The sequence below is a fragment of the Megalops cyprinoides genome, chromosome 19 (assembly GCF_013368585.1).
Source record: "Megalops cyprinoides isolate fMegCyp1 chromosome 19, fMegCyp1.pri, whole genome shotgun sequence".
Taxonomy (NCBI): domain Eukaryota; kingdom Metazoa; phylum Chordata; class Actinopteri; order Elopiformes; family Megalopidae; genus Megalops; species Megalops cyprinoides.
Genome location: NC_050601.1, coordinates 7,079,722 through 7,106,939, shown reverse-complemented (window position 1 = coordinate 7,106,939; position 27,218 = coordinate 7,079,722). Strand labels below are relative to the sequence as shown.

At 43.6% G+C, this 27,218-nt stretch overlaps 3 protein-coding genes and 1 non-coding gene across 4 annotated transcripts; 3 read left to right on the top strand and 1 right to left on the bottom strand.

The window, feature by feature from the left end:
* Positions 1-2,038: 2,038 nt before the first annotated feature.
* Positions 2,039-3,094, bottom strand: LOC118794558 (galectin-2-like). The gene is made up of 3 exons (XM_036552818.1): positions 2,985-3,094; positions 2,613-2,784; positions 2,039-2,185 (listed from the first exon to the last, which is right to left on the bottom strand). Exons 1-3 carry the CDS (start codon positions 3,092-3,094, stop codon positions 2,039-2,041), a joined length of 429 nt encoding a protein of 142 aa, XP_036408711.1.
* A 1,194-nt stretch (positions 3,095-4,288) lies between these two features.
* On the top strand, positions 4,289-12,834 carry pick1 (protein interacting with prkca 1). The gene is made up of 13 exons (XM_036552327.1): positions 4,289-4,654; positions 5,195-5,261; positions 5,722-5,833; positions 6,051-6,179; positions 7,216-7,282; positions 7,564-7,653; positions 8,037-8,090; positions 9,657-9,719; positions 9,910-10,043; positions 10,429-10,521; positions 10,830-10,880; positions 11,571-11,715; positions 12,047-12,834. The coding sequence occupies exons 2-13, from the start codon at positions 5,221-5,223 to the stop codon at positions 12,316-12,318; spliced, it is 1,251 nt and encodes a 416-aa protein (XP_036408220.1). The 5' UTR covers positions 4,289-4,654; positions 5,195-5,220; the 3' UTR covers positions 12,319-12,834.
* Positions 12,835-14,868: 2,034 nt separating this feature from the next.
* On the top strand, positions 14,869-14,941 carry trnar-ccu. Its single transcript has one exon. It is a non-coding gene; the product is annotated as a tRNA-Arg (tRNA).
* A 665-nt stretch (positions 14,942-15,606) lies between these two features.
* Positions 15,607-22,414, top strand: LOC118794136 (phospholipase B-like 1). Its single transcript, XM_036552311.1, has 11 exons — positions 15,607-15,790; positions 16,544-16,766; positions 16,893-16,976; positions 17,109-17,250; positions 17,913-18,059; positions 18,258-18,402; positions 18,985-19,185; positions 19,850-19,990; positions 20,340-20,525; positions 20,751-20,857; positions 21,595-22,414. The coding sequence occupies exons 1-11, from the start codon at positions 15,709-15,711 to the stop codon at positions 21,769-21,771; spliced, it is 1,635 nt and encodes a 544-aa protein (XP_036408204.1). The 5' UTR covers positions 15,607-15,708; the 3' UTR covers positions 21,772-22,414.
* The last annotated feature ends 4,804 nt before the right edge of the window (positions 22,415-27,218 follow it).

Sequence of the window (27,218 nt, the reverse complement as noted above, 5' to 3'; positions counted from 1 at the left end):
GAAAGCTGGAGGAGCTTGCTCAACAGAAGGCAGCTCAAACAAAGTTAGATGAAAAGGGAACAAATTATGAAACATGCTCTTCAACAAGTGCAAAGAGCTGGTAATAGACCTGAAACACAAGGCCAAAGATGAAAAGGAGCTAAAGAGAGAATTTTCATTCTGCGGGGGAAATGCAGGTTTCTGACCAAATGCATCTGGGATGATGTTGTTAAGGTTTATGATTCTCTTGCTTCCACTTAAAAGCACTGTCCCTCACAGAAAGAGATTTTCTGTAAAGGAGATTATTTACATTATGTACTGTTGAAAAACCATCCCACTCTTTGCACCACAGCCGAGAATACTGAAGTTTCTTCAATGGACGCTTCATGAGAGCATATACCTGGAATTCTTATGGCAGGAGACTGGCTGATGCTGGATTAACAAACGATGAAAACATGAACTTTATGATTCAAGCAATGTCTTGACAACAGAAGAGAATGACACAGTAAGAGGCTTAATCCAAGCCATTATGCAACCGTGAGAAAGGAAATCCAGTTGCAAAGATGGGTCACAATCACAGTTATAGTGCAAGAAATGATGAATGATGACAACACTATGGCAAAGCATTCCAGGAACCTGGAGAATTATCCCATATTTCCCCCAGGGATTTTAAAAAAGAAGATGCCGTCAAGATCTTTGATGACCTCACATCAGGAGGGAGTTAAGATAAATTCTCAAAATCATCCCACATCAGTGTCAGATTACAGAGAAATTTATACAAAAAAATTAAATAGTTTTCTGTAATATTTTTCTGGCTAGCAGATGTATGCATTTCAAATGTGTTTCAATTTCCTGACAAATCAGTACTTTCATATCAATAACAGTCTATTGAAATATTTTTGAAATAATATTTTGAAAGAACATGTTTGTCAAAGAATAAAGTGCTATTTCTTTTTAAAATATAAAAAGTTTAGAAAAAGGAACATGTTATTTTGGTTGAGGGTCTTCCTAGCATCATTTGCAAATGCATTTAATTTTTTTTTTTTGTGATTGTTTTTGTAGATGTAATTGCTTAACATACTCAAAAACTTTCAAAGTTGTTATGCTATAGTTGCTCTGTTGCTGTTGAGTCTTATTTCATTTCATTCTTGTTTTAATTTTTTGACTAAATAATCTATCATCATGAATAAAATTGAAATTATCACATGAATTTCTGTTAGTGCCTTTATTTACTCCTTTCTGACATCGATCAAACAAGAAATGAGTTAATGCCTTTGTTTTCTTCTAAACGTTCTGACAAAGCATTTATTGTTGCTCTTGGTGCTGAGCCTATCAGGTCTGAATAAAAATGAATAGTTGCCAAAGATTTGTAACAAGTTAAGAGTCTTTTCTTGGAGAGGAGACATATTCCATCAGAACCTAAATTGCCCTATACTTGTGCAAACGATATGTATACAGGGGCTGTTGTGAAAGTAAAGCAAATCGGTGGCATTTGAATTCTAGCCCTCCCTTAGAGAAATGGATTGGCAGTGGAATTCTGGGTAAATGTATTCTGGGAAGGAAGTACTGCAATCTCCATTGCTCAAAGTAAGTGGAGACTTACATTAGAAATTAAATAAATCCATCAGAAATTAAGACATTGATACAGAACATTGTCCACCAGTTTCATGTTCATGGTTTATGTAAGGTTGATTAATAGTATACAAGTCAAAGATTAATAAAATGTGTGTAGATATTTATACTCACATACTAATGAACTAGCTTACAGTTTCCCACATAAATCAATATGTGGAGTTGCGATGAAACTTGGCACATATATGTTATGTAATCCCAAGCATGTGAAACAGATAGCACTGAAATAATATAAAACCTTATTTTGTCCTAAGTGAGCCATCTGGGTTTCATACATTCCAGTTTGAATGCCATGTGTGAACGTGCTGTTGGAAGAGAAATAAATCTAGATAGATGTTTTAGAATTTTATTGGATTACACAGTCAGAAAACCGATTTCAGCACATGAATACCCCTGTTCTTAACCGACATTCAGCAAATTAATCAATTCAGCAGATCTTGAAGGAAGTGAATTTGAAGTGACCTTTGACCCGAACGTAGGTCAGGGTTTCCAGGCCACGGCGGTCGGGGAACCTTATCTCGTGTCCCTCCGGCAGCTCCACCTCAAAGCCCTCCTCCGTCACCTTTACTGTTACCTGGAGATGAGAGGATGAGGAGATCAGTGCACGCTGCAAAGGTCACCATAGCTCTTCATCCTCTGTTTTCCTCTTTCCTTATGTAATACCTTTTTACTTCTCTTCATTTTGTATGCCTTCCTTGCTCCTTCTTCAGTTTTCCTGCTGTTTTTCCAAACTCTCCCTACCTTACACATCATTTATACAACATTCTTCTTCGTGCTTGTATCTTTACCTTGACAGTAAGCTTTCAAAGTCCTCCACTAAAATTCCATGTCTCCCCTATTGCTTCTCCCTCACAGTTCTGTTACCAAATTGAACTTCCCACATTTTCTATTTCTCCTCATCCATCAAGCCGTAGATTCTAGGTCCCCTCCTTAAAACCCATCCCATACCCTGATCTCTCCCTCCCTCTCCCTCCATGCCTCCTAATCCTAGTCCTTCTCACCGTGACATTTGACCCCCTATGGAAAGGGTTGTAGGCATCTCTCTGTTCATAGCCCCAACAGCCTTCACACAGGGAATTGCACACGATGACTTTGCCATCATCTTCGTCATGGAAACGGGGGTTAAAGTGCAGTGCCAGATCACTGGAGTCACAACCCAGGTCAATCTGGAACCTAGATTGGAAAGATTAGAAGTGAGAGGCAATGTTCCTTTAATCACAACAGGCTGATTTCTCCTAAAGCAATCCAGCCATCACCAAGGATGTAAGCTTTCTACTGTCTTCCTCTAGTACAACTATGGCCACTATTCTGCCACTGTCACTTCTCTCTCATATCCTATCCCTCACAAACTGAGTCACAACTTATGTCCATACCTCTCTGCATCTTCAGGAATCTTCCCTTTCACCTTCAGCTTGTCTCCAGCTCTTAGTGTCACATTCCTCAGTTCAAGTTCCTGGTCACAAAGGGATACGGGCAGCTTCATGCCTAATGCAGATCCATACAGTTTCATAATGTATGTGTGCATCCATGTGTGACTACATTTGCGTTTATGTGTTTGTGTCACAACTGGGGACACTGCTTTGTCTTCTTTCTTTGTATGCAATATTGAGGTGAATAAAAAACATTTTATTTCACCTGTCTCCCTAGATACAGTCATTTTTGGTTAACAGACACTTTGCTAAACACATTATTATTACATTTTATGCATACAAGTACTTGCTTCTCCCTTCTGGTAATTATGGGCCTGTCTGGATAAAGCTCCAGATTCCATCTGACTCTGTGCCTATACTGTAATAATCTGTAATAATTTTTTTACAAAAAAAAAAGTACATCGGGTCATTGACAATGAATTGTAAAAAGGAATCTACAGGTAAACACACATTTTATGAGAATGAAAGGACATACCATTATGGTGTGGTCTTTCGTGAACAGGAGGTGAGTTGGTCTTCCGCTTGGAGATCTTAAGTGTAGCACAGACTCACTGGCTGACCAGAAAACAACAACCTCACCAAAAGATGAGAGAAAGAGGTGAAGTGAGACAGCCTAATCTGCCCTTTTAAAGGAATTGCCTCCTTCTGTGTCCTTTAAAAGTCACTCATTAACACAGACACACACAACAAACAGACACTCGAAACCGACTCTGCAAAACACAAACCCACCAAATCAGGCCTTTGTGTAAATGGCCAACTGTGAGACTGACACTGAGTCTGAATCCCTAACAGACTGTCAGCCGTATCCAGCTGCAGTAACTGTCCACGTTGGAAAAAAACAAGTCATGTGCTTCTTTCAGTTAAACGTATCAGAAGTTGTGTAGTGCCCTTACATCACATACTCTTATTAAAAAAATAGTATACTCCTCTCTCAATTATGGCATTAGTTATGTAGCTCTATGTGCTCCACTGACGTTTGTTCAAGTAGCCTATACTGTGACAATATTTGTGTCATATATTTGTGTTATATAATCCACTGGCGTTCGAACGCCGTTATTACATGCACTTAATGTTTCTTGGTTTATAAGTCGGTTTGTATAAGGTTGTATGGCAAATAAATACATGTACTCCGAACTAGTATCGCGCTTAGTATTCCGCTCACAATGTGGTAACCTGTTGCGGACTCTCAGACTTCAGTTTAGAGGCAGCGCTGCAAAAATCTGCGATATTATTCGAATTGGCTGGTAGCAACTTAAAACTGACAATGACGTCACTTATTAAGTGACGCGTTGGTGGCGCTGTGTAACTAGCGCCATCTAACGGAGAAAATAGTGCGACACTGAGTATGCGCCGTACGTCAATGGGATGAACACGCAAACACTGTTTCCGGCAAAACCACTGGAAGTGACGATTTTAAACAAACAGAACAACCTGTCGTTGCAGGTGATAGGAGAATTAAAAATGCGAAGTAGCTAGCTAGCAATATATATTTAACATATAGGCAAAGGTGGAAAAGTACAGTCGATAGAAACAGGTCGAACGTGTCCGTACACACAGAAATATCTGTATCATTTGATTCAGGTTGCTAGCTGGCCAGCTTGCTGGCCACAAAGGTACGACATTTTCTCTAAGATAATAGCTAGCAAACATTAGCTGTCTTGCTAAAGGAAGACTAGCCGAGCCTCGTCACCCTTTTCATGAGAGAATATTGCACTTTTGTCATTCCGAATGCAGGTTGCGATATAGCTAATTTATACGTAGATGTTCCTTTTTAACCCTATGATATAGTGTTAACTAGCTAGCCACCCAGGCAGTCAAACTAGTTAACGAACGCTAGCTAGCAGCCTGATGTGCAGATAAAGGAAGAGCGCTGGCTAGCCACAACCCTGTCGCTGTCGCTAAATTTGTGACCAAACGGAAGTAATTCGGCTGATTATAATTATTAGCTAGTTCTGGCTAGATACTTGCTGTTTTGCCAGACACAACCAGATGTGTGCGTGCGCGAACTTTCACTTAATGAGGGCGGTAGTACAGCTAACTAATTGTATTCTAACAGTAATGTAACTGCCTAGAGATAGTGTAGCTGTGTGTTGGTTGCGTCCACTGAGTGTGTTGTTGAAGTGTTCGTTTTTCCTCTGGTCCCTCACTGACAGTGTAATAAACGAGCACAGAATCCGTCATGTTCACAGACATGGACTATGAGTTGGAGGAAGACAAACTGTAAGTAACTTGTTCGTTCTGCAAGTTAGCTGTTAATACTAAAAAAACAAAAATTTGGACGTATTTAACTGAGTGGCAGCTTAGGGTCATTTACAGAGTATACATTTTCAGTACTAATAAAAAAGGCTTTTCAAAATTACTTTTACATTACATTACATGCATTTAGCAGACGCTCTTTTCCAGAGTGCCTTCCAGCACAATAGAACATAACTGTAATGAAATTGTATTTCATTAATGCAGGTTCACTCTAGAAAAGGATTGAATCCAAAATATTATTTCAAATAAATTATTTTTTTAACAACGTGTTCTGGTAGTATACAGCCAGAAAGCAAGTTGGGTTACCTGTATTACCTGACTCCATGTCTGGTCAAAAACCTTGCTTGATCAAGGATAGAGGGGTGGAGTTGGGATATCCTATAAATCGGTGAAGGGTGTTTGAATTTGTCATGTTACCCCACAGAGGGATCCCCACTGTTCCAGGAACAGTGACCCTGAAGAAAGATGCTCAGAACTTGATAGGGATCAGCATTGGAGGGGGAGCCCAGTACTGCCCCTGTCTCTACATAGTACAGGTACCACTCACAGTGTTTTTACTTAATTTCTCTTTTCTCAGTTATGATGTGATGTCTGTTTGGTTTTTTTATCCAGTTGTTTCTTAATCAGTGTGGAATTTTGATATGGTTCACAGTAACTACCATGCAGTTCACAGCATTTGATAACCTCCCGGTGTATCGTGTTACCTGTTACCTGTCTGCGTTTGAGCCGTCGGTCTCCCCCTCTCTCACCCAGGTGTTTGACAACACTCCAGCCGCGCTGGACGGGACTCTGGCTGCAGGAGACGAGATCACAGGTGTTAATGGCAAACCCGTGAAGGGCAAGACCAAGGTTGAGGTGGCCAAGATGATCCAGGCTGTCCAGGTGAGGATGCTAAGAATGGGAGTGAACGGACCGGGGGGGGCAGTCTTTTGTGTAAATGTAAACTTGTGAGACAGATGTCATAGATGAAGGATCTGGCACTAAAATCTATCCTTCATTTCAGCCTGTAATTCACAGCACGAAATTCTGTCTTTGTTTGCTGCGTCTGTATCTGAAGATTTTCATATTGTAAAAACAATGTTCTTCATAGCACAAAATGATGTTAATCACACAACACATAGATGCCAATAGATATAAAAAGCTATTTAAAACATGCATTCAGTATTTTGCCTTACACTACAGTTAATTCACTTTGTAATGTTGTTACTGCTTAAGACAGTAATGAGGAGGAAACTACTCACGTGAGTAAGAAGTGTCACTACTTCTTGGAAAAATAGTGAAAGCAGAGTATTCCCCAGTCTGCACCAGTGTGATCAGCAAAGTGTCCCTATTCCAACGTTCTTTCTGAGGCTATCTGCTGAGCCCTGCTGCAGACAATAAGGAAGCCTCCATACAGTACAGCAGGCCAGTGAGTAATGGGAATAGTGTTGTACCATGGCAGTGCTCTCGGCAGTGTGATTAGCAGTGTTGTTTTTAGGTCTTTTGTGACGAGAGTTGGCAGTATGCTGGCTCTGGGATTTCCTCTTTGTGTAATGTACGCAGGCCTGTTCTGGTGTCGGCATTGGACAGTCCTGATCAGTCCGCATTAACGGATTAGTTTCGGTCCTCGTTTCCTTTGTCTCTGCTTCTGTCCTTTTTGAAAGCTTTTCTGTCAGTTGGATCCTCACCGGAAACTGACATGCTGTCCCAGAAACCTTGCAGTTATCATAGATATGATGACAATGACTTGGATTGAAACGACTATGGAATTATACAGGAGTGTTATAATACCATGTTAAATCCTTATTCATAGACCTATATGTATGATTTTAAATATACAGTCCCCAATTGTCATATGTTGTTCATCTGCGACTATTAAGGCTCAAGTTGATGTATGTGTATTTCTATATTGAATTTCTTTCTCTTTTTCCCAATATAGGGTGAAGCAACAATTCACTACAACAAACTGCAGGCTGACCCCAAACAGGGAAAGTCACTGGACATAGGTACTTCAGGGGCAAAGTGCTTTTGTGTTGTTACAGTCACATACAGTGGTGAATCTGTTACGTGTCACTGTGAGTCGTTCGTGATTGTGTAATGTAGTGTTGGGACTTTTGTGTATTTCATTTGGAGTTGCTGGTGATTGTGTATTGCAGTGGTGGGACCGCTGTGTTTTGTGTGGAGCTGCTGGTGATTTTGTGTTGTGGTGTTGGGACTTGTGTGTTTCAGTATGAGTTGTACGTGATCGCGTCTTTCACTACAAGCCGCCGGTGGTTGTGTGTTGCAGTGCTGAAGAAGGTGAAGCACAGACTGGTGGAGAACATGAGCTCAGGGACAGCTGATGCCTTGGGTCTGAGCAGGGCCATATTGTGCAACGGTAAGACAGGGTGCACACACACACCCACGGTCTGTCTGCTCTCCTACCACATCTCTCTGTCTCCTCCATCTCTGCCTGTTACCAGGGGCCCAGGCTCTGTTTCTGCATGTCCCTTCCACCTGTCTGCTGTCTTTTCTCTGCATCTCTTGCTCAGATTTTTCCCGTGTCGTACATCTGTCTGAGATTTAACCGTAAGGGCAAAGCACATGTGGCATGAAGCATCTTCCCTTACCCCTCTGTAATGCTCTCTCTCTTCGTGCGCTGAGAGCGTGCGGCGTGTCCATGTCCTTTCCGTCCGCCGCGGATCGTGGAGCTCTGTGGGAGGATTTCAGCTGTGTGTTTCAGAGGTGGAGTGTGCTGAAATGAGTCTGCCTGTTTTTCAGATGGGTTAGTGAAGAGACTGGAGGAGCTGGAGAAGACGGCAGAGCTGTACAAAGGTAATGCCCCAGCGGTCCGCTGTTGGCAGGAGTCACATGACTTTGGGATTGTGCACGCACTATAAGAGCATGGAGACGGCTCACGGTGTAGGGGTCCACGACACCCCGGTGGCGGACGTACCTAAGCGGTGAAGGATGGCGTGTAGTGTTACCTTTAGTGATTCCAGAACAGAATCAATCAGGTATTATTCAACACTCCATTTATCTGACTTCAAAGTAATGGTAATTGCTCACACATCTCTCTGTTAACGGTTATTTATTGAATGTCTTGGTATGATATTGTCCACCAGATGAGGGACTACAGCCTCTTATCTTGTGTAGTGTGGCTCTATATGGGTAGCTGTCTCTGGCCTACAGATTCTTTTTTGTGTGGGCAAGCGGCCACAGAGTGCACCTATCAAAATGTATGTGTGTGTGCTGTTAACAGTAACATTAAACCACAATGTATGACTGCAGTATTTAACATTAAGAAGTACCCAGTTTACATTGCATTACATGCATGTAGCAGACGCTCTTATCCAGAGCAACCATCACAGTAGAACTTAAGTGTATCCATTTAAACGAGCAACAGTGTCAGACCAGGCTCACAACACTCCCAGACCAGTGGGTGTGAGTTTAAAACCAATCCATTTGCTAGCCAAAATGTAAACTAGATGCTGAACATGGAAAAATGCAAACAACATAACAACTCAACACAAAATGATGAGATGGCTAAAGGCAGGTGGTACACAGAATGTCGGAATAACGAATCTCCTGGAACTCTTCCAGTTCCCCTTACATACCCAAACATCAAAGGAAAACCTTAAAACATGAAAGGAATAGCTGGACTGGGGCCTGTGGAAAACATGTCACAGGTGGAAATGGTGTAACAGCACAGTGATGAAATAGTAACAATAAACACACGGTCTTCCTACATTGTCTTATAAGCACAGCACGCCACACCAATCATCAAATGATGGGGGTTACAGATGGGCACTGGCAAATGTGAAATGCAGGGGTAATTTGCATTCCCCAGTTTTCAGTGTTCTGAGATCTTTTTTATGCACCAACCATACCAAATCACCAATGACCCTAGCTTGTTTCTCAAGAAATGAGCTTTTCAGTGGCAGCAAACTATGCTGTATGTGAAGATGTCCAGATTTAGTGATTTTGTTAAAACATCACCCCAGTCTTGAGTGCAGGTGCCCTCTGTGACCTGCTTGCCAGAGGCTGTGGGGCACCAATTTTTGTGAGGGGGGGGGTGCAGGGCAACTGAAATAACGACACAGTTCCTTAACTGCATCCTGCTGGCTTCCTGCCAGCACAGAGAAGAACACTTCTATTCCTTTGGGGGATTAGGCAAGAGACGTGATTCTGTAAACCACACTACGACTGATCTGAGCTCTGTAAAAGTGGGATATTACAGGAACAGACATTTTCAGATGCTGTTAAGAATGTGAAAATCACAAAAATTCATAAGAATGGTTATTTTGTTTATTGGTCTTAAGTCTCTACCTGATTGATTTGATTTGGTGGGGAGATGGCAATGTCCTCTGTCTCACCCGTACCTCTCTCCCCATCTCCCAGGATTAATGGAACACACTAAGAGGCTGCTGAGAGCATTCTTTGAGCTCTCTCAAACGCACAGAGGTAAGTTTCCATAGCCTGCCCAACGCTCAACGCACACAAAACGGCTCCCAAAACATTTACATCATTGTTAATTCCACCACTATAATGATAATCCAGTGTTAGGTTTGGGTCAGTGTGTATTTGTGCTCAACCTCAGCCATGTCATTGTTTGTTGTTCTGCGTTCTCTCCTTCACGTGTGTGTGGCGCCAGCCTTTGGGGATGTATTCTCTGTGATTGGGGTACGGGAGCCCCAGGCCGCCGCCAGCGAGGCTTTCGTGAAGTTCGCCGAGGCCCATCGCAGCATCGAAAAATTTGGCATCCGGTTGCTCAAGACCATCAAGCCTGTGAGCGAACAGATTTTAATTCTCAGAGGCACCCTTACTCACTATCACAAATACACACAAACACTCACTCTCTTTTTCTCCCCCACTCACCCACATACACTCTCATTTCTTTCCCCCACATGCACACACAATCTTTGTCTCTTCCCACATATACAAAACACACACATTTAAAATCCGAAACTCCGGTACATTGTCAGGATGTATCAACCATTCCATTTTCAGAGGTTTTTCTTAGGACGTGTTGTCATAGTCATTAACATTGCTTTGATGCACACTCTCTCTCTCTCTCTCTCTCTCTCTCTCTCTCTCTCTCTCTCTCTCTCTGTCTCTCTCTCTCTTTTTCTCTCCCCCCCCCCCACCCGTGTTCTTTGTCGCGTGTGTATAGATGCTCCATGACCTGAACACCTACCTGCACAAGGCCATCCCAGACACCAAGCTCACCATCCGCAAGTATCTGGATGTCAAGTTCGAGTACCTGGTGAGAGCTGACGTCTTCTCGTCCTTTGTCACAACGATAGCCTCCCAATAGCCCTACATTTTCCTGCAGACCTAGGTATCCGTGGTCTCTTGAGTTCCAGAAACACTTTTCAGCCAGCATGTAATTGGTAACTGAAACAACAAGGGATCCGACTTCCCCTCCTGTAAAGTAACCCCATTAAATAATTAAATTTCATAATAGAACAAAGACCTGAAACCTATGGGTCTTCAGGGGCGACTGTGAGTGTTCCCTTCAGTATTATCATGGCGTCCCCATTATGCTGACATGTCAATCTGTTTGTGTTCCAGTCTTACTGCTTGAAGGTGAAGGAGATGGATGATGAGGAGTACAGCTGCATTGTGAGTGTCTCTTTTTGAGCAAGCCCACTGCATATTGGGCAACAACTGTTTACTGAGCAATTTCAGTGGGTGGTGGCGTATGTCACAGTAATGCGGTGTACCCACAGATTTCTGTTTAGTCATTGTGAATGGGCACAACTCCAGAGACGTCAAGTAATACAGCTTTTCCACCTGCTTTACTGTTATGGACAAGGTCACAGAAATATATTTTTTTAAATATTTTTATTTTGTTCATACTATCTAGGACATTGGAACCAAAGGGTAGCATTTTTCTAAGGTGCTATTGTGTAACTTGACATCAGCCCTGGACATCAAATCCCATCTTTAACATGGCAAAATGTTACCCTTTTAACAGACCCCATATCGGATGGCAAGGGAAGTGACCATATCTGTCCAGTACCCACTAGCGAGCCTTTGAGCTACATGTGAACCGTGTTTTAAGTAGTCATCGTTCATACTCCTGAGATATTATTGGCAGCCGTAGTGAGTAGGTGGGACGGCGAGGAACCCATATATAAACGTGTGGGATTTCTTTCTTGGTAGTAACACAGCAAGTCTGCATTTTTTTTGTTAAGGTGATGTGGTTCATAACCTAGTGCTAGTATGCACAGTGGTTGGTCAGTGTCCATCCAGTGACTCATATACCGTCTTGCTCAACCAGGCATTCTGTTTGTGTCTGTGTGTGTGCAGGCAATGGGAGAGCCCATGTACCGGGTCAGCACTGGAAACTATGAGTACCGATTGGTGCTGCGGTGCCGGCAGGAAGCCCGGGCCCGATTCGCCAAGATGAGGAAGGATGTGCTGGAGAAGATTGAGCTTTTGGACCAGAAACACGGTCTGTCTCCAGCATGGCTTGTCTGTGTCGTTGTACCTACACCATCTTTTCAGATATGACCAGGCAGCTCTGTTTGTCTGTGACTGCAGGTGACACGGTTTTGCTGATGACGTTAGATCAGTCGTGAGTCAGTGCATTCATCATCCTCTCTCCCTCTCTCTCCCTCTGTGTGTGTGTGTTTGTGTGTTTGTGTGTTTGTGTGTGTGTGTGTGTGTGTGTGTGTATGTGTGTATGTGTGTATGTGTGTGTGTGTGTGTGTGTGTGTGTGTGTGTGTGTGTGTGTGTTTGTGTGTGTGTGTGTGTGTGTGTGTGTCTGTCTCCCTCTCTCCAGTCCAGGACATTGTGTTCCAGTTGCAGCGCTTTGTCTCGGGCATGTCCCGCTACTACGACGAGTGCTACGCCGTGCTGAAGGAGGCCGACGTCTTCCCCATTGAGGTGGACCTCTCCCGCACCATGATCAACTACGGGGGCCAGTCCCACTCCTACACAGAGGAGGAGGATGAGGAAGAGGAGGGAGGCGGAGGAGGAGGAGGCGGGCAGGAGGGGGGCTCCGGTGGGCAGCAGGCCGAAAACGGAGCCGAAAAGCTGATAGACGATGAATAGCAGAACATGTGCGATCATGCACTGAGGCACTGGCACCCTTCATGGGGACGAGTGTCAGTCATTCTGTACCTACTGAACACTATCGAATTTACATAAACACTAATTCTGGCCTCGAGAGAGAGTACGTGCTCGCCAAATTGGGCTGAGAAAACTTATTTCACGCTTGAAAGATCCACTGTTAAGAGCTGCTAACTTACCGTCTCTCTGGCCACATCCTTTACTGGGTGGGTAATGATTGCGTCCACGGCCCTCCGTTCCGCCCCGTCAGGCTCCGTCTGGAATCTGACCCCCGACTCGAGTATCCGGAGGCTCACCTTCCTCATAAACGAGGTGGAGTGCTCAGCAAACCTCAAACATCATGGCTGCACAAGTGCGAGAGAACGCGTTACTCACAGCCAACCGATCACGTCAGAGCAGTTGCGCTGAGAGTAAGGTTGTCAGTGCCTCCGTCTGTGGCAGCATGCAGGGTGCCGTTGTGTCATGCTCTCCCCTTAGAAATGAGGTCTGACCCCCCCCCCCCCCACAGCTGGTCTCCGTTCAGCTTCACCAGCTATAATTTTAAACTGAAAGGCAGACAGCAGGTGCTGCCAGTCATTTGCCCTTATTGCTCAATTTTCGTAAGCTATATTTGTGGAATATAAATTAGGAAAAAATGTAAACTGCTGTGCCCTGGGAGTCAGATCTACATTTCTTGGGATGTTTATGTTTATCAGCTCACGGAGGAGTATTTTTCAGCCCAAAGGAACTCACAAATAGATTTTGTATTCAGGTTAAACAAACGCCCCCCAGTTTCAAGACAGTAGCTCCATTCACTGGATTGCGCTCCACTGCTGCAAAGGCTAAACTACATTTAATACTTGGGATTTCCCTGACCTGAGACTTAAGACGAGAAGAGATGCACTACTGCTGACAGAAATGATCTGAGTCAGTTCAGGTAGATTTTGCTGCTTACTACATCACTGTCAGGACTGACCACAGTTCATCTGAGTCATACTGGGGTTTACCAGACAAGGGAGTTGGAAAAGTCGCACTGTGTGGCAGTCACTAATCCACAGCAGTTTGTATGTCTCACTTTCACTCTAGTGCAGGGGTGTCCAAACCTCTCCTGGAGGGCCACTTGTCCTGTGTGTTTTAGATCTCTCCCTGCTCCAACACAGCTGATTCAAATGATCAACTCGTTATGAACTCCTGAAGCTGCTGAATAACAAACTGATCATTTGAATCAGCTGTGTCGGAGCAAGGAGAGATCTAAAACATGCAGGACAAGTGGCCCTCCAGGAGAGGTTTGGACACCCCTGCTCTAGTGCATTGTGTCCATCCAGGACGGCCTCTGGGTCTTGGCTACCGTGTGTACTGATAGCACCTGGATGATTGCTGGCTTGATGGACAGGGGGCCAGATGTCCAATATTTATCCTCTCAATTGCCTGCGCTTGCTTCTAAACTGGACCAATTAATGTATTTCCCAACATGAGATGTTGATTATTTTAAGGGATCTTTATTATGTTATACTGTATGTAAGGGCACAGTGTGGTATCCTCTGCGCCCCCCCCCCCCGTTATCCTGTAACAGGTTGAAGGATAAGGTTGAAGGGTGCAGTAAAGGGTTATATCCACTGATAAACTGGAATGTACTACTGTAAGGGACCTTTGATGTATTTATTTATTGGTCATTTTTTATGGGTCAAAGCAAGTGTGTGCTGTAGCTTTAACCTAATGTATGTCTCCTTCAATTCCATTACCGGAGAACCTTAAACCATTCCCTCAGTACCTTTGGGTGTTTGAAACGTGTAAACGCGCACATTTTCTCTGCGGAATTCCGCTCTTCGGCCCAAAGTGACCCGTGTCCGACGTGTGCACAGGGATAACAAAAAAAATCAGCTTGGCGCTAATAACAAAATTGAATGCAAGTCAAGTTCTATACGTATCTGACACCTTGTGGAAAAATATCAGAGGACTTTTATTTCGCTTTGTTGTGGGTGTTTACTTGCGTTTTGGCTTTCTTTCTTTTTATTTGGGCAAGATGTCTTATAGGAATGATGCATAAAGAAAAACGATAATTATTTATAATTTAAGATCAGTCTGATAACAATAAAAGCTTACAAAATGCTTCGTCTCCCATGAGTTTTTCTTTGTTAAAGTACATAGACCTAGCTGTATTTGTGGTCCTGCGCGTACACGTGACGTGTACAACCGAATTGTTCAATCTGCATGGTTTGGTAATGACGACCAGTGTTATTTCAGGTGATCAGAACCGAAGAATCACTGAATCAGGTGAAAATTATTTAACATAATCAGAAAATTTTCCCCACTGGTGGATCCCCAATAAACGCCAGAACGTTGCGGGACCAACATGTAAACTTTGGCTGCTATAACGATGATCAGCAACGTTAACTAGCTACGACAGAGCACGCTCGTTCTTAGTCTTGATTATTTGTATTTCGGAACTCAATTAAACGTTGTTACACAATGGTAAACAGCGCATGTAACAACGTGTAGAGTCCCGTCCATGATACCTTCAATAGCATGAGAAACGAGACAAGCCGTGTACTAGCCCCAGTGGCCTAATGGATAAGGCACTGGCCTCCTAAGCCAGGGATTGTGGGTTCGAGTCCCATCTGGGGTGATAAATTTTAGGTAGAAAAATATGAGCACGTGTCCATCGGGCAGCAATTTTATGCTGTCTATACAGCTTGTAGGACATTTATGATTTTTATTACAAAAATCTATGATATATTAATCAGGTCGTCGGTTAGCAAGGTCACATTTCTCTCCGCGAAATTACTGGCTAGTTAAATCAAATGGAGGGCAATGTGTTAACTTGTTCTTCAGTTAATTTTAATTCCAAGAAGCTGTACGTCGGCTAAGAAACGCATTCGCATTCTCACATAGTTAGCTAGCTAATTACCACATAATTAAGTTTCATTGTTTTACTAGCGAGATATTGCACTCGTGTCTGTACCAGTTAGCTGGTACCCTGTCTGACCAACTATTGAAACACCATGCAGCGCTACTAATATTGTTGACTCCTTAAACGCTTTTTTTTGCTTGTGTTGTACTCTACCTCACGAGTAAGTGGTTTTGGATAAAAGCGTCCGTCAAATGAATAAGTGTAAAAGGTAATATTTTGTAAGGTAGCTAACATGTTACCGGTCGTATGTTTTTCACCTCGACGGTGTCCTGCGTATGGTAGCCAATTGGAACTCGCCCAACACCGTCTGCTCCAATCAGTGAACTTCCCAATACGACTTCCAACCAAGTTTCACTTCTACCCTTAAGTGAGAAGTTGTTTTTAAATCGCGGCTTAAGTCGGCGAGAAGTCTCTCACAAACAATTGCGTTCAGATTTTTTAAAGTCATAATAATTATCTGTAACTCGGTAGTGTTAAAACAAATGGATTTAATTTGTGAAAGAAGACTGTGGGCTGCTGTTGTTGTTTTATCTGTTGTGGCTGCGACCGTCGCAAAGGCAGACAGTAAGTTAACGTTTAAGTTGCTAAGTAAGACAAATATAGCTAGTTGTAGAAGTAGTTGTAGCTAAGCTGATTAGCAGTGTTAGAAGCAGTGGTGAAATTTTACGATCTCTGGTTACCGTCGCTGTTTCTCTTTCTTCTCACCCGGCATTAGTTTTATTAACGCTGTGTATTATTAACACATTATTTCTTATGCAATTTACCGCACGCGTGCAAAACCTTTCCTCCGAAATGTAAAACTGAAAGTTGAAAACCACTCCAGTTCAGGACGTGTTGTGAAGGCTATAAGCAGTACAATAAAAAATTGTGACTACACCCAATGGAAGATTTCGTACTCACAGCCAAGGTCTCTAGCGAAACAAAAAAAAACTTCCACAAAAATGGATTTTCTTATCACAACCGCCCTATATAGTTTCTCCATGCCCCTTTTTCTACGAGCAATATGCAGATGCCCCCGAAATTGAAGCCTGTGTGTTTTACCTTCCAACAGTCACACGATTAATTTGCTGGCATGATAGTTTGTCTTGTGTTGCACCTTTGAGCAAGGATCCGCGCCTTACGGCTGCTGCCGCGCATAACTGAACAGTTTCAGTGAGTTACAAATGGGTGGAAAAATAATTAAACGAAGAGGTAATTCTGGTTAAAATATCGCAACAACATATCAGACTTGATTTGTGCTGTTGCTACCCTAGAGAGCAAGCTGCTGAGTCGTAAATGGCGATTGCTTGTGTTGGTAATGGAGGTATGATGCTTCAGAAATGCAGGCAGCCACGGTGTATTGGGATGCTGCGCACAAGGTGGTGCAGCTCAAAGAAGGAGTGTTGGAGAAAGAAGGGGACGCGTATGGGTACTTCAACGACACCCTGTCCAGCACAGGCTGGGGGCTTCTGGAGCTGCGGGCAGGGTACGGGGAGACCCCAGAAACTGACGAAGTCGTCTTCTTCCTGGCGGGATACCTGGAGGGCTTCCTCACTGCACCGTAAGAATGCCGTGACAAATTCAGGACCGGCGCTGTGTTCTTACCAGGTTTCAGCTGCAGCTGAACAGATTTTTGTGGGATCCGTGCCAGTAACAAAGTTTCATCATGTTTTTTCATTTCCGTCAGGCAGATGTTTAGTCACTACGCTAACATGTATCCCCAGCTGATTAAAGACCCAAAGGTGCTTGGCCCTGTGAAGGAGTGGATGAGGTAAGCATACTCTCCTCTTCTTTGCCTGCATGCTTATTTTTGAAGTACAATCAAAGCAAAATTTTACACACGCATTTACAGACCTTCCTGTCTGTCCCTTTTGCGTGACCGTTTGTCTCCTGTCCCTTCCAGCAAGCAGGACATGTGGACAAGGGATCAGGTGAAACGCAACAAGGCCACAGATCCCCTGTGGCGCCACGCAGGCTTCATAGTGGCCCAGATGGATGGGCTTCAGGCTGGAGCCGCGCACTGGGCCAAGATCAATAAAAGAGAAGTAAGTGTGAGAGGTGGAGGGGTGGGGAAGCAGGTTCCTCCCACCTTTGTTCCCAATCAGGACATCTGCAAATCTGCTGCAGCCTTGCTTACTGACAGCCTTCATCATGTTGGGGTGATGAAAGTTATCGCCAAGCAAGCCAGCGAGCTGGAGGAGGGTGAGAGAGAACTGCATGACTGGATCGATTTGATTGGGTACGCGGGCAGATGTGCAGGGCTGCCTGGTTGTGGTTAGCGCACGTGTTCAGGCCTGCAGTTCTCACTTACCGCAGAAAGCCCCAGGGCAGAGATTGGTTTCGAATCCCCCTATTGTGTTTTGCATTCCCTATACGGTTTCCAGTCATTTCCTCTTGTGAATTGTGCAGTCAGTGAGTGTCTGGCGAGTCAGTGCGGATGGAATTTTGGTTACTTCACATTCAGTTCTGTTGTGCCTGAAAGCAAAAAAAAATCTCCCAAATGGCTTTTGATTATATTTGCACATAGAGGTAAAGTGAACATTTGGTTGCACTAGCATTAGAGCAGTAGAGTGTGGAGACACTGTTTTGTTTCTTGTTTTTGCTCCCTTTTTTGTCCTGGACTCACCACAACTTTAAGTGTGTGCATGTGATTCTCTGTGGTGCTGCGATATGACTGAGTCTCTTGTTCATTGTCCTTCTCCGTTAGCCCCTGTCCATGTTTGCTGTGCAGTTCCTCAATGCAGTGGGGGACCTGCTGGATTTGATCCCAGCCCTGGTGCCCGACGCCGACCCCAACAGCGGGAAGCCGCCCTTCAAAATGCCTGGCATGGGACACTGCTCTGCTCTCATTAAGGTCAGAGGTCAAAGAGGTGCTTTTCTGTTGCTGCTGATTTTGTACTCCGCACAGAGAGTGATTGTTCTGTTGGTTCATAAAGGATTTGGAAAAGCTCTTTTCCCTCCGCAATTTCTGTCTCAGTTTGAAAGGGTGATGCACTGGCAATATCTTTGAGCTGTCTTGGCAAAGCAGTCACCTCTAGTCATCCACCCTCAGATGTTGCCGGGGTTCGAGAACCTCCTGTTGGCGCACTCCAGCTGGTACACCTACGCGGCCACACTGCGCATCTACAAGCATTGGGACTTCAGGGTGACTGAGCCAAATGCCGCAACAGGCAAACTGTCCTTCAGCAGCTACCCGGGTCAGTGCAGGGGCAAAGTGGTGGGTCTGATGCATCACAGTAGTCAAAAAGGTGTCCGTGGGAGGATTTGGAGCATGGTAACTGCATATTTAAACCATGTGGGTTGAACTAATTGATGCCACTCCTGTTGTTTTTCCATGCTCCCACATACTTTACCGGACAAGCTAAAAGCCAGAATGTAAGATGATGTAAACAAGAATCAGATGTGCCTATCAAATACATGAAGGCAGCTAATTAAAATACAACAAAAATGTGAACAAATCACTTTTCCGATCTTATTGTTTTTCATTGTTGTTCTTATTCTCTTTGCGATGCCTGAATCGAAATGTGACCTCAGACAACTAAGTTTTGAAACAACAAACCAGTGATGTCATCGTTGTTTTTAATCTACCGAAAAGAGATTGGCCATTAGCCATCATTAGGCCTCCAGCTTTTTTTTTTTCTCAGAAGCATCTGTTACATGTTGAACTTTTCTTTCTCTGGAAAAAAAATATTAAATCTCAGTAAAAATTCTTTACATGTCTGCAGTGTTGATCTGATATATTTCCTGTGATCGTTCTGATCCATTTCCCTCCTCTGCAGGCTTCCTGGTGTCCCTGGATGACTTCTACCTCTTAGGCAGTGGCCTCTTAATGACCCAGACCACCAACAACGTCTTCAACACCTCCCTCTTCTCCCTGGTGAAGCCCCAAAGCCTGCTGGCTTGGCAGAGGGTGCGGCTGGCACACTCCCTGGCACGCACCGGAGAGCAGTGGGCACAGGTCTTCTCCAAGTACAACTCTGGTGAGCGCCATGAAGCGTGAACTCTCTCTGAGGAGTGGGTTGGTGATAGTCTACTGCACAGAGACAAACACTGTTTCATATTTTTTTTTATTTGTGTTAGCATATACAGGAATTAATTTAACAGTGATATTAGACTTTTTTTATTGGTGTACATGGTAGTATTATAAAAAAAAAAAAAAATACAGCTCTTATTAATGATAATACTCATTCAGGTAAGTTGCTTTTGTAAATGACTTAGCAAACATCCCTGTCCAGGACACTGCCATATTTCTTGTAGATCTCAAAAACAGATATAAATACCTCATATATATATATATATATATATATATATATATATATATATATATATATATATATATATATATATATATATACATATACACCTTGGTTTTTGCAAGGAGACAGAACCTTTTTGTTGACTTTCAGACAGAACCTTTTTATTGACTTTCAGTGTTGCATTCAAATGTATATCCATTTCTTAAAAGCATTGCAGTATTTTAAAAGGTATCATTGGAATTGTTTGAAATGGAGTCATTTTTGGCTTTAAATGGATCACACTCTTGGATGTTTCATTCCCCTTTCATTTCACTGGGACATATCGCGTTGTCAGAGATGTGGGACGTATGTATGAGGCGGTAAGACAGTGCCTGTGTCTGCCTCCCAGGCACCTACAATAACCAGTACATGGTGGTGGACCTGAGCAAGGTGTCTCTGGGCAGCCGAATCGAGGTGGGCGCTCTGACGGTCGTGGAGCAGATCCCAGGGTTGGTGGAATACTCTGACCAGACTCAGGCTCTGCGCAGGGGTGAGATACTGATGGGCATACACACACACACACACACACACACACACACACACACTCACATAGGCACATCCCGTCAGACCCACTGACATCATCCACATACATACACAGTGCACACACGTCTACATTTATCAGTATTAGAGAGGTATACCAGTAGAAATGGAGACAGAAGTAGATTACATCTTCATTACAGTTGGGACATGGAAAGGGTAGAGAGAAAACAGCATGCCTCATCGCACGTACAGCTGAAATGCATCTCTCTGTCCAAGTGCGCACGTTCGACTGTGCTTTTCTGTGTGTATGACCCCCTTCAGCCTCCAATCCTCTGTCCCCTGTCTCTCTCCCACCTCAGGGTACTGGCCCTCCTACAATGTGCCCTTCCACCCGAAGATCTACAACCTGAGTGGCTACGGAGAGATGTGGGAGGAGCATGGAGAGGACTTCTCCTACGACCTCTGCCCCCGAGCCAAGATCTTCCGCAGGGACCAGGCAAATGTGGCTGACCTTGCCTCCCTGAAACACATCATGAGATACAACAGTATGTACAACTCTGGTTTTCCTGGCAAGAGTCCCCATCTCAGGAGAGTTGTTCTAAACTGGTGGGAAGTTGTGAAAGCAGGGGGGTGTTAGTCCATGCAGTCAGGTGTTTGTGTCTGCCTTTTTCTGTGGCCGTACGTGATAACCTGTGTCTGCATTTTTTTGTCTCTCTCGTCTTCTCTCTCTCTTTCGCTAAATGATTTCTGTCATGTTCTGTCATTTTAAGATTACAAGAACGACCCCTACGCCAAAGGTGACCCGTGCAAGACCATCTGCTGCCGCAACGACCTCAGGGAGCAGAACCCACGCCCAGGAGGCTGTTACGACACCAAGGCAATGACACCTTTCACAGCATCAAACATGCACCCAAGCCTCGTGATTCATCAAGAAAAGGGGCACTACACCAATGGAGTTTCATTCGTGCTGCTTCTTAGCTATGAAAGAGTCTGTGTTTGCCTTGTAAAGCCACCACATTAGCATTGTGAACAAGTCATTGCCGGGGTAGAGATGTTCGTCAGCGCTTCTCCTGTAAATAAAATCACTGCCATTTAGTGGCAGCCTGATGAGGGAATGGCAGCATCTGAACACAGAAGAGGTACCGCTAGCATGTCTCATGTAGGACACAGCTGCTCACCAGAGCTTTCCTGTAATGAATGAGGCGCAGCTTTGAGGAGCCTCCCTCCTCTCTGACTGCCAGGAGGATGGGATATGATACTGTATGTCTGCTGTAAACTGGTGATTTACAGTCTACCGTGTGCATTGGTTCAAAATCCTGGACTCTAAAAATCTTTCCCAGCACCCATTGTTCCACAAAGCACCCTTAGGAACTGATTTTACAGAAAAAATATTGCAGCTGATAGTGGGTATTTTTTTTCTGAGAAAAGTGCCAATTTGAATGAATGCAAGGTCAGATAAGGTAAGTTAAACAAGCTTCCTCTACCCCCCCCCCCCCCCCCCCCCACACACACACACACACACACACACACACACACACTTTCTGCCTCTCTTTCTCCCTCTCTTTTCCGTCTCTCTTCTGGACCTAACATTCCCCCCCCCCCCCCTCCCTGCAGGTGACAGACTTCCACATGGCGCAGCGGTTTGAGGCGGAGGCGGTGAACGGCCCCACCACACAAGGCGGGCTGCCTCCCTTCTCCTGGAGCGCCTTCAACCACACCACACACGAGGGGCTGCCGCAGACCTACAACTTCACCTTCATCACCGTGCGGCCCGCGCTCTTCCTGCCCTGAGTCAGCCATGGAGCGACCGGGAAGAGGCAGAGAGGGCAGGAGATTCATGTATACGTGAAACTGTACAAGGAATCTAAAAAAAAAAATCTAAGCAAGGAAAACTCGCCGCACAAATCTACGTAGTGTCTTCAGACGTATGGTCTGTGTTTGAATCCATATGAAATACTTTTTTCAAGCACATTTTGTAAAGGATGTGAGCCTACGTTGGGGCTAAAAAAGTTTAGAGATGATGGATGACGTAGCAGGTTTTTGATTGATTTTTTTTTTTTTTAAAAAACAGGGAAAGGAAAAGAAGTAGTATGTTGCCTGAAAAATAGGGTGGAAAGAAATGTCATGGGATTACTTGTTTAACTACAGAAAATCAATGCAATTGGCCACTGGGGACAAATTGCAATGATATATAATTATGCTCGCTGATACTTTGATACTTTATCTTGAATGCTTAAGGAGATATCAGTGGGTTAATATCATTTTACATTGAATGTGCCCATAGATTTTTGCACCATTAAAAATGTGTGTTGGCCGCAAATGAGCACCATTGATTTTTGTGCAGTTGTATAATGATGATGAAAAACTCAGGGATATAATTTTGGTCTAAATTGCCTATTGTAACTGGTTTAATACCCATTTAAGACATGAGTATGAAAGGTACTTTTTCTTTTTTTGTGATACTTTTGAAAAACTGCATTTGAAAAAAATGCTGTTTTTACGTGAGATTGAATAAATAATAAACGTGGAATGTATTCCTCACAGACAAGTCTCTTCAGTTTTCCTTGTAGTTTGTACTATGTGTATCTAATGTGGTGCTATCCACTACCTTATCCCTGAAGGCTACTGAGCTCCCATAATGGTAGTCTGTGACCAAACAAGATATTCCAGCTGTCTTTAAATCACCAACACTCGCAGAAATAGATGGAGGCTAATGTGACGGATGTGTCTCATATGTCATAAAAAACGTAACCAGTTGTACGTCAATCCTGCAGCTCATTTCCATATTGTTTTGGCACAGTGAGGTCTATTAAAGACCACCGAGAGAAGAGAAATGACTCATTGACGTCAACATATTAGTAAGCAGAACTGATACTTGGCAGTTAGCATTTTATGTGGTGTTTTGAGAAGGCGAGACCCTAAATAAGAAACGCCTCTGTGTGTTGTCCATACTGAAGAAGTTTTTTTTTTTGTCGTGTCTTAATTTCAAGACATTTCCTGAATCAATTTAAAATGGCTGGGGGCACAACTCACAAAGTCTTGGTGACCGGAAATGGTCATCTGACGCTTTTTAATGCTTACAGCGCAGACTCTATAGACTCATGAATATTAAAGTAATTGTTTCTCTCCTTCCTGAACCACCTCTATTTCTCTTGTCCTCGGTTTTAGACATCCCTTTACTTACATTATTTTTGCTTTGTCGTTCCCTCCTCCACAACATTGTTTTTTAGTCTCATTCTTCTCTCCCTTCTCTGACCCTTCCTTGCTGTTTCTGTCCTTCTGTCTGTCTGGATACTCCCAGGGGACTTCATCTGTGTGATTCATATTTTCCTGCGCAACAGAAGAAGTGAAACACGTCTGTTGGGTGTTTGCATTACTGTCGTTCCCTTCTCTCTCTCTCTCTCTCTCGCTCTCTCTCTCTCTCTCTCTCTCTCTCTCTCTCTCTCTCTCTCTCTCTCTCTCTCTCTCTCTCTCTCTCTCTCTGTCGCCAAGGTTGCATTTTTATACTACTTTGTGTCACTTGCACTCGGGTGTGTATGTGTGGCAGTTGTTGCTGACTGGGTTTGCACTACAGCTCAGAAGACCAGCATGGCCACAAGGACGTGCCTCCCTGGATTCACATTTGATCGCCTGGTTAACGACTGCCTCCCATCACAGACTCCCAGTGGTAAGTTGTACTGACAGAGGGCTGTAATCAGGGTGATGGACAGGATATGTCTTTGTAGCTGGTGAATATATGATGAATTATAATAGTAAATGTTGTATATGAAGGGATGAACTAATAAAAACCCCACCATAACTGAAAAATACAATGGATGTAGAATAATTGACAGAATAAAATGTAACTTTTTTTTTCCTTTTCCAACAGAATCATCCATTGTTTTGCAGCCTAGCACTACGGTCCCTTCCCAGGGTGCACCAGAGGTCAGCCTGTCAGTGTGGATCACTGTGGTGGTTGTTGTGAATGGGTCGATCCTCGCACTGTTTCTATGGTTCATCATCTACAAAAGGCAGACAACACGTTCTCACACAGCAGGTAAAGCACTGGCTAAATGAGTGTTGACATGGCTTTGATTTACGCTAATAAGAGTTTATTAATTTTGATATCCTTATTTCACACTGTTGATGGTTGTGCTTCGAGTGCTAGGCGTGGTTTTTCTTTTCTTTTGTGTCTTATACGGTATAGTTATATGTATGTCGTAATCTTTTCCCCATGCTTTGTTAAGGTTAAAGAAGGGCCTTTAAACGTCTTTCTTTCTTTCTCTCTCTCTCTTTCTCTCTGGGGTGGGGGCTAGAGGTGGTGTGTGCAACAACTGATGCTTGACCTTCCTGCCTCTACCACTCAAAGTCAAGTTTCTGTTTCCATCTTTACTAATGTCTCTTGGGACACCCCCCCCCCCCCCCCCCCCCCACCACCACCACCGCCAGTGGCACCACTAACAACCCAAAATACTACATGAAGCCGTTAACTTGGGGGGGGGGGGGGGGGGGGGGGGGGCAAATACACACGAACGATACTTAACAGTTATCATATACATACATCATCATACACATGGTGGGATATGAGGTTATATTAATGGCCCAGTCAAACGTGCTTTGCTACTTTCTGCTGTCAATTTATGCTCTTCGTCAAAGAATAATCTGCACTTTACCTGGTGATTTAACATGTATGGTGTATATATAAATGGAGCTTCAGATTATTTGAAAAAGACGATAAATATTTGAAACTCAAACCCTGGGCAAGTGTTTGGTCAGATGCACTGTGTCGATGTCAAGTCAGTGGATTTCAGACAGATTCAAATGCTTGTTACATCCAACCCACCATGGCTTTCTCTGAGATTTATTTCTTCATAACCTCTTCATAACCTCAGAACCTCAGGTGCATTTAAAAGATTTAAAATGCTTACTGATGGGATTCGAAGGAATGTTTTCGCACAACAGACATAAAAGTTTAGTAAATGTTTCTGGTGATAGACAGTATCAAGGAACATATCAGAGTTTTCTTTCCTCATAAATGCCCTTGCGGTGTGCTGCATTCTGAGCATAGTCATTCTTTATGTCTGTCCTCAGCCATGGTATTTTTCATATGAAGTAAGCGGTTAATATTAAATATGATAAATGTTAAATATGCTGAAGTGATGATGGAGTTCTGTTTTACACACCAGTTGACACAGAAGCCGAGTGTTCCTCCGAGGTGCAGCCGGCTGGAAGAGCAAACCCGTCGGCGGTGGCCGTGGAAACGGAGGAACCTCCCATTTCCTGTCCACACCTGAACGGAGGGCCCCCCAGCAGCGCGAAGCAGGAAGCTCCCACCTGGCAGGAATCCTTAGAGTGTGACGCAGGGAGCCCGGGCGGCACGTACGTGTGTAACGGCAGGAAGGACAAGATCCCGCTTCCTGCCACCGAGCTGGGAGACGCGGCCCTGGTTACCACTAAAACAGTGCAATGTACAGAGTGAAGGGTAGGGGACAAAGCTGCTGGAAATGAGTTTTCACATGTAACATCACTCACCTCTTTCTCCTCATGACTGGGTTTTTTTTTTGTGTACAGCTGGTTTGACTTCTACAAACCCCTTTTTTTATGGTTACAGTATTGGGTCAAGAGCCAGTGTTGGCAAAAAAAAAAGCACAATTGGTGGCTCAGGTTGAGCTGAACTGCTTTTTTTTTTGTATTTTGTAATTAATTTGTGTCCCGATAGATGGTGGCAAACGACCCTGCTTTTGTACAGAACACATACAGTGCATCCTGTGTCAAAATTTAACTGCCTATTTGCACATCAAATTCCAGAAATTCTTGCGTAAGTGAATGGAAATATTAAACTAAATTAATAACAATCTGGCGTGGATGGAACAGTATTGCTCTTTTCGGTATAGACTCACCTCTAGTTTATTTCTATGTTAACTGGGCTTCGAGGGCAAGACTGCGTTCCATTAGTAATTTCACACCCAGTTCATTTGACCTGTTAACTTATTCGGATAGGACTACCTCTGAGAGCAACAGCATCACGCTGGAATGCAAATTAGAGCAACGGAGCTGAGGCCACTGTCATTTCGATCTACCTAAATTTATGTGCTGTAAGTGTTAAAGTAAATGCGTTCGGGTTTATTTGAAAACAAGCCCCCTTTCAGGGGCAATGAGCTGTGAAAGTGACGTGATGAAATGACACATTTCCCCACCCTTCAGCTGCCTTATGTCCTCCAAACGCCACTCCGTGAGTCACTTCCAAAAGGTCTCTGTCTTCTGACTTCTGATACCCTTTTGAAATGACCAGTTTACGCAACTGCTTACACATTGGAAAAAAATAACAGCGTAGCACGCGGGGGTGTTCCTATTCCCCGTCACACTTTTAAATTGTCCCGAGAATTTCCGCTGCAGAACTGGAGGCATTTGAAAAGCTGCGGTGTGAAACGGATAGAATTCCGGCTTTGCGCGCAGCAGCAAGTGGACTTAACAAACAAACGTTTGTTTGCAAATGAATTCAGGCTGAACTGAATTATCCCGTTTTGTATCAAAGAGAAACTAAACTGGAAAAAAAAATGTTCTTCCAAGTGAACCTGGTGTGAAAATGCCCTGTGTGTTTATTACATTCAGAGGAGGCGCCATTATCAGAAGAGGAACCTGCACTACTATAGTTCCCCTGTGGTTGAATGGCATGCAGGAACTCTGTATATCAGTGGGATTCACATGTTTGGTGTCTGTGGAAAATGTGACATTTACTATTTTTATTACTGCTGAAAAAATGTTATATGGATTATGTAACAGTTATAAAAATAGCATACAATAATGCAACATGATGGAGCAAAATAAAAAAAATAGATGGCAGTTTATTTTTAACATAATGTTTCATTATTTTGCTGAAATGTTTTCAAATCAGCATTGCAGTAGTATACAGTTTTCATGTTTTTGGCCAAAACTGTCAAATATCTAAACATCTCCTAATCCCTTAAATTATCTGATTCTTATTTTTCATTGTGAAGCCCTCAATATTACTTGTACACATTACGAAACCATAACAACCATAAGGCACCACAATTCTCAGTCTGTACACATGCAAACTCCAGCACAATATGAGGCATATACATTAATGTGTGTGAAAAGAGTGAGATGGGGAAAAGGAGGAGTTGGCAAAGAGGAAAATCTCCTGAGGTGGAAGGCGAGTTTGAGAGCACCTCAACTGTAAAGACCCTCATCAACATAGCAGTAAATCTCAAGTGATCTGAAGTCATTGCGACACAAGG